The sequence below is a fragment of the Anomaloglossus baeobatrachus genome, chromosome 1 (assembly GCF_048569485.1).
Source record: "Anomaloglossus baeobatrachus isolate aAnoBae1 chromosome 1, aAnoBae1.hap1, whole genome shotgun sequence".
Lineage (NCBI taxonomy): Eukaryota > Metazoa > Chordata > Amphibia > Anura > Aromobatidae > Anomaloglossus > Anomaloglossus baeobatrachus.
Genome location: NC_134353.1, coordinates 671,976,223 through 671,993,071, shown reverse-complemented (window position 1 = coordinate 671,993,071; position 16,849 = coordinate 671,976,223). Strand labels below are relative to the sequence as shown.

The 16,849-nt window shown below is 44.3% G+C and overlaps 1 protein-coding gene across 1 annotated transcript in view; it reads left to right on the top strand.

Annotated features, from left to right (window-relative positions):
- Positions 1 to 16,849, top strand: part of LOC142248375 (sodium-dependent serotonin transporter-like) — a 183,063-nt gene that overhangs the window by 57,117 nt on the left and 109,097 nt on the right. The window contains exons 3-4 of the mRNA XM_075320045.1: positions 5,191 to 5,410; positions 15,628 to 15,766. Of these exons, the coding sequence (XP_075176160.1) occupies positions 5,191 to 5,410; positions 15,628 to 15,766 (359 nt within the window). The remainder of the gene's footprint in view (positions 1 to 5,190; positions 5,411 to 15,627; positions 15,767 to 16,849) is intronic.

Genomic DNA, 16,849 nt, shown 5'->3' with positions numbered 1-16,849 from the left:
GTGTAGGAGACACTTGTGAGTAGGAGCAGTGCTTGATGTCTGTATGGTTTAGCTGGAAGGGAGAAGCCCTCCAGTTTGTAGTTAGTATATCACCGTGTATAGTTAGCGCCGGACAGGCAAGGATTTATTTTGTTGGTGTTTTTCTTTTGTTTATGCTTCACTGCAATAAACCTGACCAAGCGTCAGTTACACCTTGAATTCGGCTGTCTGCCTGAGGTGAATTCGTGCCCTTTGAACCCAGCAAATGCGATCCCCGAGCGTGTTATCACAATATACAAAAAAGATTCTGTGGGCTGCAAACACAATAGAGGCTGCATACACAATAGAGGCTGTATGCACAAAAGAGGCTGTATACACAAAAGAGGCTGTGGGCTGTATACACAAAAGAGGCTGCATATACAATAGAGGCTGTGGGCTATAAACACAATAGAGGCTGCATATATAAAAAGGGACTGTGGCCTGCATACACAATAGAGACTGCATACACAATAGAGCTTGTATACACAAAAGAGGTTGTATACACAAAAGAGGCTGTGGGCTGTATACATAATAGAGGCTGTGGGCTATATACACAATACAGGCTGCATATACAAAAAGGGACTGAGGGTTGTATACACAATAGAAGGCTGCATATACAATAGAGGCTGTATACACAACAGAAAGACAGACATACACAGATCATACTCACCATCTTGGCGTGCTCGTCGGTGATTGGAGGATCCTCTTCTTACAGAGAGCTTTTGTTTGTACTGTGCAGGGCAGCCTATTTAGTGCATGCGCAGTACAAACCTCATGAAGAAAAGAGGGCCGACCGGGAGCATCTGATGTCACTGAAGATGTCAGACTCGGCCCGCCCCCCTGCTTCAGTGGACACGGTGGTAACTGCAGTGGGGCCCACAGAAGAGTTGGGGGGCAGGGCCCTGAGAGGTGGAGTTGGGCATAGTGAAGAGGTGGGAGGGGCAAGGCCCAAATATTCATTAAGTGTAATGTAATTACCCCAGACCTGGGCCTAGGACCCCATCTTTACCGGGCCCCGTACAGCAGTAATGGTTGTAATGCCCTGATGGCGGCCCAGTCCAGAGGTCACACCACAAAATGATGGTCAAAATTCAAGCCAAGGTCAGAAAACAGGAGAAATCAGGAAGACAATACAAGCAAGGACAAGTGTACAAGCCAAGTAACAGAACTAAATTGACTGGCAATGGAAGTCAGAGAGCAAGGGGTTTAAATAGCAGGCATACCCACCCAGGGTTTTCAGAAAGGAGTAATGAAAACCAGACAATGAACCCCATAGCTCTCTGATCTAGTGGCACCAAAAGTCCCAAGAATAGAAAAGGACTGATGCTATCACATGTCACCTGCAGCAAAGGTGCGGCGCCACCTAGCGGCCAAAGCAGAAGCAAAAGGGACAGAAAGCAGGACAAATGTTACATACACAACTTATTGCCTTCTGGCATTGGAACTCAGAGACCCAGGGGTTTAAGAAGCAGGCAGCCCAGGGTCTTTGAGAGAAGTAATCAAAACCAGACAACCCCGCAGCTCCCTGATCTAGCGGCACAAAAAGTCCCAAGAGTAAAAAAGGACTGATGCTGTTGTGTCACCCTTAAAAAAGATGCCCAAAAGTCTGAATGCCCCCCCGATAAAAAAATATAAATAAAATATTAACATAATAAACAGCATATACACCTTACTGGGGACAGCATACACATTACTAGGGGTGGCTGACATGTTACCGGGGGGGGGGGGCATACAAGTTACTGCGGGTGGATTACATGTTACTGTGGGGACATACAAGTTACTGGGGGGGACATACAAGTTACTGGGGGGACATTCAAGTTACTGGGGGCAATATACACATTACTGGAGGCCGGCATACAAGTTACCAGGGGCGTATATACACATTAAGATTTAATCTTTATCCTAGCCAGGTTATTCATCTAGCAGTCCAGTAAGTAGACTGTGTGCGATGCGCCCATCTGAGTCTCTGCTGGGTGCCAACGACGAACTGCGCCACCTGTGAGCAGTACAACCACCAATAGCTGCCGCCCACCCACCTGCCTCCAAAGCTCCTCTCTTTGGCTGTAAAGCTACGTCAGCCGGGGGACATGCTGAGTTGCAGACGCTTACAGGCTGACACTCAGCCTGGCTCGAAATCAGGGGCTGACTGGTAAATTTTGGCCCTGAGGACAAGCACAAAGCAGTGGCCCCTGATAAGCAGCTTATACTTATCGGCTCTGATTCATTAAATAGGTGGTCCGAAACTCAATTTTACTTTACTCCTAAATGTCTGTCATAACCCAGTCCTTTTTCTAATATATATACCCTGTCCTTCCCTTATTTATTTTTTTTACTACTTGTTCTCATATGACACTTCATTTGAAAATCCCCAATGCACCTTGGGATACTCAAACATCATTAAGAGGCAGAGGCTGATGTCAATCTGCAGCCTCTGCCATCTCACTGAAACAAAGCATCATCAGTGACTTTCATTTCAGTGGCTAATCCCTGTTCTACTTAGCATGCACCAGCTGTCAAATGTTATCGAAGCCTTCAGCTCAAGTACAGTGGGTACGGAAAGTATTCAGACCCCTTTAAATTTTTCACTCTTCGTTTCATTGCATCCATTTGGTAAATTCAAATAAGTTCTTTTTTTCCTCATTAATGTACACTCTGCACCCCATATTGACAGAATAAAACCAGAAATGTAGACATTTTTGCAAATTTATTAAACAAGAAAAACTGAAATATCACATGGTCATAATTATTCAGACCCTTTGCTCAGTATTGAGCATAAGCACCCTTTTGAGCTCGTATAGCCATGAGTCTTCTTGGGAATTATGCAACAAGTTTTTCACACCTGGATTTGGGGATCCTCTGCCATTCTTCCTTGCAGATCCTCTCCAGTTCCGTCAGGTTGGATGGTGAACGTTGGTGGACAGCCATTTTCGGGTTTCTCCAGAGATGCTCAATTGGGTTTAGGTCAGGGCTCTGGCTGGGTCAGTCAAGTATGGTCACAGAGTTGTTCTGAAGCCACTCCTTTGTTATTTTAGCTGTGTGCTTAGGGTCATTGTCTTGTTGGAAGGTCAACTTTTGTCCAAGTCTGAGGCCCAGAGCACTCTGGAAGATGTTTTATTCCAGGATATCTCTGTTCTTGGCCGCATTCATCTTTCCTTCAAGTGCAACCAGTCATCGTTTTCCTGTAGCTGAAAAACACCCCCATAGCATGGTGCTGCCACCACCATGTTTCACTGTTGGGATTGTATCGAAGCAGGTGATGAGCAGTACCTGGTTTTCTCCACACATACTGCTTAGAATTATCACCAAAAAGTTCTATCTTCGTCTCATCAGACCAGAGAAAATTACTTTTCATAGTCTGGGAGTCCTTCATGTGTTTTTTTGCAACCTCTATGTGGGCTTTCATATGTCTTGCACTGAGGAGAGGCTTCCGTCGGGCCACTCTGCCAAAAAGGCCCGACTGATGGAGGGCTGCAGTGATAGTTGACTTTGTGGAACTTTCTCGCATCTCCCTACTGCATCTCTGGAGCTCAGTCACAGTGATTTTGGGGGTCTTCTTTACTTCTCTCACCAAGGCTCTTCTCCCACAATTGCTCAGATTGGCTGAACGGTCAGGTCTAGGAAGAGTTCTGGTGGTCCCAAACTTCTTCCATTTAAGGATTATGGAGGTCACTCTGCTTTTAGGAACCTTGAGTACTGCAGAAATTCTTTTGTAACCTTGGCCAGATCTATGCCTTGCTACAATTCTGTCTCTGAACTCCTTGGGCAGTTCCTTTGACCTCATGATTCTCATTTGGTCTAACGCACTGTGAGCTGTGAGGTCTTATATAGACAGGTGTGTGCCTTTCCAAATCAAGTCCTATTAGTTTAATTAAACACTGCTAGACTCAAATGAAGGAGTAGAACCATCTCAAGGAGGATCCCAATAAAATGAACAGCATATGACTTAAATATGAGTGTCTAAGCAAAAGGTCTGAATACTTATGGCCATGTGATATTTCAGTTTTTCTTGTTTAAAAAATGTGCAAAAATTTGTACATTTCTGTTTTTTTTCTGTCAAGATGGGGTGCAGCGCATACATTAATGAGAAAAAAAATGAACTTTTTTAAATTTACCAAATGGCTGCAATGAAACAAAGAGTGAAAAATGTAAAGGGTTCTGAATACTTTCTGTACTCACTGTATATAACTAGCCTTATACTACCTGATAAAAGTTATTTACTAAAACTGATAAATATTCTTTTAATTTGGCAAATTTAGGCTATGTTCACATGCAGTGTTTTTGCAGCATTTTTTTTTTCAAGCAAATTCAAAGCTGTTTTTTACAGTACCAGCAAAAGATATGACATTTCAGAAATTTGCTGCATACACTTTTTTTCCTGACTGAATTGGAAAACTGCAGCATGTCAACTCTTTATGCATTTTTATATCGTATTTTCATTTGTAGAAAGCAATGTGAAAGTGAAAAAATGCTGCAAAAAAACGCAAGGGCGTTTTTGAAGTATTTTTGGTGATTAAAACTAATATTATTACACATGAATGTATAGCACAAATGTAGTCCACACATTTTGAACAAAGGATTTTTTACTGCAAAGAGAGCAGGTTTTGGCTGCAGAGAAAATTGCCACAAAAACACTGTGTGTGAACAAAGCCTTAGGCCCCTTTCAGACGTCCGTGTTTCAGGGACATGTGACATCCGTTTTTAACACGGATACCACACATGTCCATGTTATTCTCTGGAGTTACTCACACGGCCGTGTTTTCACACGGACCGTGTGACCCCTCGTTACCCCGCACGCACACACTGAGACTTGTCTGTTTTTTCTCCTACAGCACAGGTATCGCACACTGATGTGATCCGTGTGACATCATTGTGACACGTACCGATGAAAACACGGGTCTTTGAAATAAAAAGATTTTCTATATTCACCTGCATCCAGCGCTGTTTTCTTCGGCTCTGCTGTTTCCTGCTTCTGACCCCCGCTCATTATGTTCATTGATTATTCACTGCACTGAGGACCTGGAAGCCAGATGATCATGGGGACAGCACGCATGACCAAAATGATGCGTGTGGCTTGTACCTGAGTAAACACGGACGTCTGAAAAGGGCCTTAGGGTGTTTTTCATGTCTAATACAAATATATCAATAATATAATCAGTGTTTCTTTGTTTCTAGGCATTGGATATGCTATATGCGTCATTGGATTGTATGTGTCCTTCTACTACAATACTATAATCGCATGGGCTTTGTACTATTTATACTCCTCTTTTTCAACAACTTTGCCATGGACAAATTGTGACAATACCTGGAATACAGCAAACTGCACTAATTATTTTGGAAAAAACAACATCACTTGGACTAACAATTCCAAATCCCCTGCAGAAGAGTTTTATACGTAAGTGCATGTAAGTGAATTTAACTTAGATGGTCTAGATTTATAATATTGCTGAGTTTAGACTGAGTCAGATGATTTAATAGATAAACTAATAAAATAACTGATATATATATGTATATATATTTTATATATATATATATATATATATATATATATATATATATATATATAAAAATAAACTTTTAGGCAGGTGTAGAAAAAAAAATGCTGCAAAGTAAGAATAATTTTGAAAATAGAAATGTTAATAGCTTATTTTTTCAATCAATTAATGAAGCTTGTTCAATCAATTAACAAAATGAAAATTGAATGAACAAAAGGGAATTGTGATCAAATCAGTATTTGGTATGACCGCCCTCTAGCTTTAACCCCTTCACGACCGATGATGTACTGGTAAGTCATCAGTCATGTCGCGGTAATCACCGCCGGCTGCTGCGGTTAGCTGGCGGTGATCCGCGCACATATCTGCTGATTTGAACAGCAGACACATGGAGCTAACAGGCGTGGGTGGCTCCACGATCCACCTGCTTCTACTTGCCACTTAGATCGCACTGTCAAAATGTGACAATGCAATTTAAATGGCCAGAGCGGTGATTGCACCATTCCCCGCTGCCATCAGAGTGCCTGTGACGTGATCACAGGAAGCCGATGGTTGTCATGGTAGATTGAGGTCATGTGATGAACCCTGATGCGACCATGATGTATTTCCTGTGTGAGTCGAAAGAAGCACTCACAAGAACGCTGCATTTCTACTGATCAGAGCTGTGCAGCTCTGATCAACAGCAATGAATGAGCGATCAGAAAGTGGATCTATAAAGTCCCTTAGGGGAACTAGTAAAATAAATAAAAAATGTAAAAAAAGGTGTGACCCGGGTAACCTCGACTGACGTCACTGCAACACTCCCATAAAGTGAGCGCTTGTTGGCAGTGAGAGCACTGATGTCAGAGTCGGGGCTACCCGAGGGCACAGCTGACGTCACCGCAAGATGTCACGGAAGGTCCTGTAACCCACGAGGTAACAACAACATTTACACCAGACTGGTCATATGGCTATGATGTCATGGAAGGTCCTGTAGTCAGTGGAGGTTACCCGGGGCACAGCTGACCAGCCTCAGCTGTGCACTAGGGTGAAGACTCTGAGAGCTCTCAGCTGAGGCTGTGTGAGCAGACCTGTGTTTGTCTCCTTGCACAGATGTAGCTGAAGATGCTCGCCCGCCTTTGGACTACGTTGGAAGAATTTGTGGGTAATAAAGATTGAGTCCTAAATGTCTTCTTTTTTCTCTGTGTTGTTCTTTTATTTTACTGTTAAAATAACAATCACATACACTGTCACAAAGTGGATCCTGGAGTAACCTTAAACCAGCCCATACATTTTAGTATCTAGAATGTATGTGCAGCTTCCAGATTACTCCAACAGCCAATCACAGACACCCATTCTGCGTGACAGCATCTGAGATTGGCTGTTGGGTCCCTCACACATATAATAGTGTAAAAATATAAATAATAATATAAAAAATAATTTAAAAAAAATGATGTAGCGCTGATTCTCAGTGCAGATAAAGCAGAGGGCTATGGGCTGCCACCCCCATATGCTTGTCATTACCTTGGCTGGCAATCAAAATACAGAGAAGCTCATTCATTTTTTTTAATTATTAAAAAAAATGCGTGGGCTCCCGCCATATTTTGGTCGCCAGTCAGGTAAAACCAGGTAGCTGGGGGCTGGGATTCTCAGCGTGGTAAGGCTCAAGCATTCTAGGCCCCCACGCTAAAAACCACAGCCCACATATTGTTTCTTAGCGCCATTTCCAGGGCCCTGATGGCGGGGGTATGCTAGGTAATAAAGGGGTTAATACCAGCTTTGTATTCTTAGCAGGTACTAAACCCAAAATTCATATGTCACGCCAAATTAGACATGGCCACCATGAATTTGTAGTAAACAGTAAAAAAAACAACACATAGAAAAAACTTTTTTATTAGAAATAAAACAAAAATAACATTTAGAGACTCCGTATTTATTATAAAAAAAAATCCTTACCCGACATAGTCCACAGGAAGAGCATTGTCAGCTCTGCTTCATCCCTCTGTATAGACAAGCATCTATATAGAACCAGAAGCAGGCTTACACTGACAGTCAAAGTTCAATCGAGTCCATGGTTAAGCCATGGACTCGGGTGAATCCTGACGTCACCGTGAACACAGCTGAAAACAGCCGAAGACTACCGGGTGATGAGCAGTGCATTAAATACCCCCGGAAGTTAATGATTGGATCCGGAAGTAGACAGCAGCTGAGTGGATCTGCAGGACGCGTTGCGGGACCTGTAAGTATAATGACAATGTTTATAATTAACTATACTCTTTATTTTACAGCCCCCCTGCCCCATCCCATAACTGTAAAGTCCAAGGTAGGGCTTCAGATGCAAGTTTGCATTATCTCCGACTCTGAACACGGATTTTACAAAATTTTCGGGTGAGGCTCCTGATCCTGAACATCGAGGGGGTGGAAGGGGGGGAGGGGTTCGCCCATCATACTCAAGACGTGAAAAATAAGTAATCAGTGAGCCCCGGATCCGGAAAAATGAAAACGCTACGGTCTCAGAAAATTAAACTTTCAATTAGCTATTTTCCCTCCCAAGCATCATGTGACTCATTAGTGTTACAAGGGCTCAGGTATGAATGGGGAGTAGGTGTGATAAATTTGGTGTTATCTCTCACACGCTCTCATACTGATCACTAGAAGTTCAACATGGCGCCTCATGGCAAAGAATTCTTTGAGGATCTGAAAAAAAAGAACTGTCACTCTACATAAAGATGGCCTAGGCCCTAGGGTATAAGAAGATTGCCACCACCCTGAAACTGAACTCTAGTACGGTGGCAAAGACCATACAGCAGATTAACAAGACTGGATCCACTCAGAACAAACCTCGTCATAGTCGACCAAGGAAATTGAGTGCCCAGCATCAAAAATAGATATTTGAGTGCTGCCCGTATTGCTGCAGAGGTTAAAGGGGTGGGGGAGAGGGTTAGCCTGTCAGTGCTCAGGTCATATGTTGCACACTGCATCAAATTGATCTGCATGGCTGACACCCCAGAAGAAAGCCTCTTCTAAAGATGATGCACAAGAAAGCCTGTAAACAGTTTGCTGAAGACAAGCAGACTAAGGACATGGATTGCATGTCCTGTGGTCTCATGAGACAAAGTTACATTTATTGGGTTCAGATGGTGTCAAGCGTGTGTGGCCGCAACCAAGTGAGGAGCACAAAGACAAACGTGATGCCAATGAAAAAAACAGAAATTTGTAAAAAAAAAATAATTCACTTTTGTCACTATTTTTCGAGACCCGTAACGTTGTCATTTTTCGGGATCTGAGGCTGTGTGATGGCTTATTTTTTATGCCCTAAGCTGACATTATTACTGATATTTTAGGGTAGATGCAATGTTTTAATCACTTGTTATTCCTATTTATTGTAATGTTGCAGCAGACATATAAGCATAATTCTAGCCTTTTTAATTTTTTTCCCCATTATACTGTTTACTGATCAGTTGAATTCATTTTATATTTTGATAGATCAGACATTTCTGAACACAGCGATATCAAATATGTGTTTGTTTTAATAGTTTTATTTTCAATGAGGCAAAAAGGCAGTGATTTGAACTGTTCTCGGTTCTTTTTCTCCATTCTTCTATTTTTTTCTCTATTTTTAAAAACCTTTTTTCTCACTTTTTATTGTATTTACTAGTACTCTTGGTCTGAGGAGTGTGTGAGCTGTAGTCCAACTCTGCCCCATTCTGTGATTAGCAGCTTCTGTCTATGGAAATGTACAGTGAAAGCCAGGTGTGGGTGGAGGCAGCTCCCATAGTTTCTGCTACATGTTAAAAATAATATCTTTCACTGTGTCAGAATGGTTACACCCACTAATATAAGTGATACATCATTAGATTCAAAATCTCTTTGCCTACATCATGCTGCTCTTAGAGGAGGTAGCAAAAGCCTGCTGATAGATTGACTTAAAGGGAGTTGAAGCTGCAATCAACTGATCGCTTGTGCTGTGCAGAGTAGTGCATCAGCACTGCTCTGTACAGCAGAAGTGACTTCCTATGAACACCGGTTCTTAGCAGGCATTCACAGGAAGATTGTCATGACAGATACTGGGGTCATCAGCTGACCCTCGGCTGTCATAACAGCCCATCGGCACCCCGTGATCACGTCACAGGGCTACGGATGGGAGCAGGGAATGGCTCCCTCCCCAGTAGCATGTTAAATCTTGCTGTTAGAGATTGACAGCAGGATATAACTGGTTAACAGCCACAGATGGATCTCCGATCCTCTCTTAGCTGTTAGAGCAACATGTCTGCTGATCAGATCAGTCAATATGTGCAGGGAAGCCCACATCAAAGCACAAGACCCTTGGACATACCCAGGGTCGGACTGGGCCGGGAGGCAGGGAGGCAATTGCCCCCCAGGCTACTCTTGGAGCTATTGTAGAGGGCCGGCCGCCTGCTGCATAATGTCATTATAACAAACATGGCCGTGCACAGTGAATTGCACGCGGCCGTGTCTCTTGTACTGTGATGTGGCCGGGCACACTGAGACATTAGGGTCGCAGACCAGTGCTGACCGGCCGCATAGTACAGGAGACACGGCCGCGTGCAGTTCACAGTTATAATGACGTCATGCAGCGCGTGCTGCCTCCATTCAGCCGAGGAGCATCAGACAAGTGTTGTGGCTACATCCCAGTGGCTAGAAGCTGCCTGGGTAGTGGGCATGACCGGCTTTGTTAGTGGGCATGGCCATGTTTCCTCCTATCCACTATAATCATGCAGGCTTCACCCCCCCCCCCCTGCGCCCACCCTGCACCCCACCATCTGGAAGTCTTACCTCAGACCCCCACTTCTATTATAAAGAACTCCAGGACACCTGGAGTTTCTTTCTGTTATCAACTGTGTTGCTGAGGCCCCGCCATTTTTGATCCCATGGACGTTATGTACCCGCAGGTCCTTTAGCCTACAGGGATTTACCATCAAACAATTCTGTGGTCGCACGGGAGAGAAGAGAAGTAAAAAGCCCCCCAGTATGTGTCTGAGTGTATAGGATTGTGTCTGTCTTTTGTGTATGATTATTTGTATGTGAATGTTTTCAAATATTTATTTGCTTTTATGTGACTATATCAGTGTATGTGTCTGTCTATATGTGTGTGTATACATCTGTACGCAGGTGTCTGTATGTGTATACGGCTGTACGCAGGTGTCTGTATGTGTATACGGCTGTACGCTGGTGTCTGTATGTGTATATGGCTGTACGCAGGTGTGTGTACCTGTATACGGCTGTACGCAGATGTCTGTATGTGTATACGGCTGTACGCTGGTGTCTGTATGTGTATATGGCTGTACGCAGGTGTCTGTATGTGTATACGGCTGTACGCAGGTGTCTATATGTGTATACGGCTGTACGCAGGTGTCTGTATGTGTATACGGCTGTACGCAGGTGTCTGTATGTGTATACGGCTGAACGCAGGTGTGTGTATGTGAAATGGCTGTACGCAGGTGTGCGTATGTGTATACGGCTGTACGCAGGTGTGCATATGTGTATACGGCTGTATGTAGGTGTGTATGTGTATACGGCTGTATGCAGGTGTGTGTATGTGTATACGGCTGTACGCAGGTGTGTGTATGTGTATACGGCTGTACGCAGGTGTGTGTAGGTGTATTCGGCTGTACGCAGTGTGTAGGTGTATACGGCTGTACGCAGGTGTGTGTATGTGTATACGGCTGTACGCAGGTGTCTGTAGGTGTATACGGCTGTACGCTGTGTGTAGGTGTATACGGCTGTACGCTGTGTGTACACATCTCTGTACTGTATGTTTATATGTCCGTGTTGCTGGGGTTGTGTGTTTGTAAGATGCCTGTATGTGAGGCTGTGTGCCCACCATCAGGAATCACAGCGTTTTGGATTCAGAGTGTTTTCGCTGCATTGTACAGTACAAGCACAGTGGATGGAATTTCTAGAAATCCTATGCCCACTGTGCGTCTAAAGCCCACAGCGAAAATTGACCTGTGGTGCGGCTTCCTGAGCCCTGGCATGTCAATTTATTGCTGTGTAGCCACAAGTGTCTCCAAAGAGAGAACAGAAGAGAGAGACCACAGCGGCCCAAACCCTAACTGTGGGCATAGGCCACTGTGGTCCCTGTGGAGAGCAGTCATGGCCCCACAGGAGAGGACCATGGGCACGGAGCGTTATAGTGTATTGTGTATGTGTAAAACGTATCTTTAGGGCATAACACTAAATCTGTAAGGGTGAGTGCCCGCCATCAGGCGTCCTCACGGTCTGGATGCAGCGTACTTTCCCTGGTGGAGACGCTAGGCTCCTGAGCGGGAGATCGCGCTGACCGTGTACACGATCAGAGAGACTGTCAGCGGATATTCACTGTATTCTCCAGCTCAGAGCACTAGCAGTTAGAATAAATTGACATGCTGAGGATAGGAAAGCATCGCCACAGGTCAGTTTATGGAGCGTCTAAAAGAGCCATGGGGCCTTAGATTTCTATAAATCCATCCACTCTGCCTATACTATACAATGCATCATTTTGGACTGAGTGAAAACACTTTGCGTCCAAGACACTGCTGACACTGATTGTGGGCACGGGCCCTAAGGGCTCACTCACATATGTATTAGGAAATTTCATTTGTCTTTCCATGTTTATGAAAAGAAAAGTGAAATTAACCCCTGCACTGTGACGTAGCTATGTCACCACCTTATCGCCTCCTTCACATGTCTGTGTATGTAATATGTGTTGTATCCGTTTTTTTCGTTTTTTTCATGGTTATCATACGTACCCATTATAAGCTGTGGTGCTGCTTGCATGTCCGTGTGTTTACACAGACCGTGTGTGATCCCTACAGAGACATCTGTGTTTCTTCCCAGCAGCGCACATGACAGGGGCCAATAGAAGTCTATAGGGCCGTGAAAAACACGTACAGCACACATATGGCATCAGTATGCAGCCCGTGTGCCATCCGTGTTCCGTACGAGTTTAACATTGAAAATATAGGATAAGCTTTGTAATTGCTGTATATGTAGTTAGCTGGGTTATGGTACTGTATCTATGTAGCAAGTGTGGTTTTGCTCCTATATCAATACAGTAAGCTCAGTTATGGCACAATATTTAAGCAGTAAGCTTAGTTCTGGTACTATGTCTATGCAGTAAGCTTGTTCTGTTCCCGTAACTATGTAGGAGGCTTGATGAAAGAAAATCCAGTGCAGTCCTCAAGTGCAATTAAAAAATGTTTTCATTTATTTGATAAATCCGTTAAAAATGGAAGGTGTACAAAGCGGTCAGCTGGGAAAGTATAGGGGACATAGAGAAAGAACCCCTCAGAACTACGCATTTCGACACATAGTCTTAATCATGTAGTAGGCTTGGTGTCCTGTTGCTGTTTCTATGTAGTAGATTGAGTAAGTACGATTTTGTTCCTGTGTGGGTACAGCAAGCTCGGTTCTGCTCCTGTATCTCTGTAGTAAGCTTGGTTCTGCTCCTGTATCCCTGTAGTAAGCTCAGTTCTGCTCTCATATCTCTGTAGTAAGCTCAATTCTGCTCCCATATCTCTGCAGTAAGCTTGGTTCTGCTTCCATATCTCTGTAGTAAGCTCTGTTCTGCTCACGTACCTCTGTAGTAAGCTTGGTTCTGCTCCCATATCTCTGTAGTAAGCTCAGTTCTGCTCCCATATCTTTGTAGTAAGCTCGGTTCTGCTTCCATATCTCTGTAGTAAGCTCAGTTCTGCTCCCATATCTCTGTAGTAAGTTTAGTTCTGCTCCCTTATCTCTGTAGTAAGTTCGGTTCTGCTCTCTTATCTCTGTACTAAGCTCGATTCTGCTCCCTTACCTCTGTAGTAGGCTCAGTTCTGCACCATTATCTCTGTAGTAAGCTTGGTTCTGCTCCCATATCTCTGTAATAAGCTCGGCTCTGCTCCCATAGCTATATAGCAAGCTCGGTTGTGCTCCCATATATCTGTAGTAAGCTCGGTTCTGTTCCCATATCTCTGTAGTAAGCACAATTCTGCGCCCTTATCTCTGTAGTAAGTTCGATTCTGCACCCTTATCTCTGCAGTAAGCTCGGTTCTGCTCCCATATCTCTATAGTAATCTTGGTTCTGCTCCCTTATCTCTGTAGTAAGTTCGGTTCTGTTCCCATATCTCTGTAGTAAGCTTCTTGCAGTTCCCATAACTTTGTAGTAATCTTGGTTCTGCTCTCTTATCTCTGTAGTACGCCTGGTTCTGCTCCCTTATCTCTGTAGTAAGTTCGGTTCAGTTCCCATATCTATGTAGTCATCTTGGTTCTGTTGCAGTATCTATCTAAGCAGTAAGCGCGGTTCTGTTCCAATATATATGTACCAGTCTGTTCATAAAGTCTATTACCACTGCTGCTTTAATAAAGTGGCCAGACATAAACAGACCAAAGGTGGGCCAATGCAACTTGAGGGCTAATGCCTTATGATTTCCCCCAAGGCTAAAATGTGCCAGCCAGCCCCTGGACATACCAATATGTCAAAGGTTTTGAGTGGGTAAAGCTCCTTGTTAGAAAACAGCAAGTTGTACAAAAAGTACTAAAACATTTAATGTAACGCCCCTGAACTAGTCACAGGGTGCAGATCTCAACCCCCCAATGTCCTGGGATCCTAACCTTTGGTATTGCTCCATCAGCATTCAAATCCTAGCCCCACCTCACACCACACCCCATCAGGCACACCAGTGGGTGGTCTAGCTGGAACAGGGCCAACCGCCTACAAGTCAGGCAGACTGGTGGGAGGGGCTGAGTCAGTTGAGTGGTAGCCCTCAGAGAGTGAGGAGCTAAAGGGAGTTGGAGCTCCCTGGGAGATGTTGGCTTGGTCGCAGACGGTGGTCTGGGACCAGAGGAGTCGGAAACCCAGTCACAGGGTAATAGAGAGGGGTACCAGACTTAGTTTGGGAGAACGGTCGGCACCGTAAAATCTAGTAACCGAATCGGTACTGAGCACAGCGGGGTACTGGACCCTAGATCAGGGAGTAGCTTTATGCAACCTGATAATTAACCTGTGGAGGATAGTCTCTTTATGAACTTTCCCCAAGAGCTCAGAGATCGAATGCATCAGCACAACGAGGGGGATAGGGCTTTCCAGCTTATGCGGCCCACTGAGATCCCAAGTGTCAGCCATCGATAGCACAGCTCCTCTAACTAACTGTAGGGAGCGGGACCCCGAAAGCTTCAGGCTGAGGGGTCACTCAGAACACTCAAAATTAGTGCATGGATGCAGGTCCAGAACCATCAGCAATACCCACGGGGACGGATTCCCAGATGAGCTCCCCCTAAAGCGGCAGCGGCACCCAGAGACTTGGTTTACTTCTGTGTCAGAGTCTGCTTAATGGTCGCACCAACATCCATACGGCCTGAGTGAGTAAGCTCTCCCCTGAATCTCCCTGCCTAGCCTGCACCACGCTCCCCTACAACTCCATCATCCAGAGTCTCGGGGTCTCCCCTACCCGTGGAGGGAACATCATCTGGCTACCCCACTCCAACTCCCCCGGGTACTCCCATCGGCAGTGTCGGTACTCCCCTTACCGCAAACCACGGGTGGCGTCGCGTACATTAATCCCCTGTAAATAGCCACCTTTCACTTTCGAGTGACTGCAAGCCCCCAGGTCCGGAGACCCTCAAGCCACAGCAACCCCGGATCCCAGCAGTCCGACTGCTGCAGGGGTGGTACATTGAACATTTGGACATGTGCATTCAAAAGATTACAGAAGGTCACATTACGTTCACCTGAAAAGGTTAGAGTGCATTATAGGATCATCCTGCAATTTCACCAGAAAGCAAATATAACTTTTCGTGAGTAGTGTAGTAGAAATATTTAGTCAGTGTATTTATTATTATTCTTTGGTGCTAGGGCTGGTCTATCTATACATATTTCATATTTTTGTAGAGTATACTGTGCCCTATATGACCTTATTGGAGCACAGTCCACACCACACAACACTAGGACCAGGTTGTGCCACTCTGTGTAAATTTGAATAAAATAGATTATTATTCCCTTTTATCTGCTATGTGTAATCTGAGAAAGTATATTGCCATGTCTCACTCTTTTATTTTATTTATTAGTAACTAAAGACAAGAAAAAAATCCAACTAGCGTGTAGTTCGTAATTGTTTGCAAATATCTGGCTTACTTATTGTGTATCATTGCATTGTTGCAGGAGGCACGTTCTGGGCATACATGAAGCAGATGGTTTAGATCATGTTGGAGGGATGCGATGGGAACTCCTTTTCTGTCTGTTTCTCATCTTTACTATCGTTTACTTCAGTTTGTGGAAGGGTGTGAAAACATCTGGAAAGGTAAGCTGTATTGTATACCTCTGCAACACCTTTGTCCATGTGTACAGAGAGCATTTTCTTTTAAACTAAAACGTAGGTATTGATGTAGTTGGTAACCTAGAACCAAGCAGACTCCCTATGACTCCCTATGATAAAACTGCCGTAAAGTATTATCAAAGTGCTTTAGAGTAGACCTGATGAAGTGTGGGCTGTAGGCCACATCCAGCTTTTTGGCTGTTCCAGTCCAGCCTCCTGATCAAGACCACCGACTTGCTGAAAACAGTGGCCCGCAGGCCACACCATACCCTACGCCACTAGTGACCCACTTGTTGCATCGACAGGATGCCATCAGCTCCTTCTTACACCAATCTTCGTGTGCGACTGAGACATCGGATGCGATGAGCTCACTTCATTGGGTCTGCTGTACAGAGAGTCATTGCACCAGAGACCGGAGGCGAGCAAAGCACCTTGGGTAACGGGAACAAGGTGAGTGTTTTATTTTTTTCTACAGAAGTTTTACTTCATCCAAAACCATTTTTTGAGACCAAAGTAAATTTATCTGAGTGTATCAACGGGTCCTGAAAAAATGTATCCATCTTTATTTCTTTGTGCAACTTGTATTTTCATCTCCGGTATTATTTTGTTGTTGGTCTATGGAGACCCTCAGGCCTGGGCATTTTCTCTGCCTGAGGATCCTCCTGTTTTTTCTCAGTTGGTGCCTTCTTCTCTGTTTTGGGGCTCATCTATGACGATCCAGATAAATTTGTAGTCGCTGAATCAATGATTCACAGGTTGTTTCAGGGAGATCGTAATGTGGAGGACTACTGCTCTCATTTCAGACACTGGGCAATGAAAACCTTCTGCAATGACCCAGCTCTCCACCATCAATTGTGCCTGGGTCTTTCCAGTCACATATGAGATATATGGTTTATAGACTCTTCCCATTGTCCATGAAAAAAAGCTATTTCACTTGCAGTGCGTTTGAACAGACATCTTAGGGATAAAAGTAGATTTGGGGAAGGTGAGTAGTATTTTTTTGGTTTTTTGTATTAGACACAGAACGTAAACAAAAAAAATACTACTCACCTTCCCCGAGCTCCAACG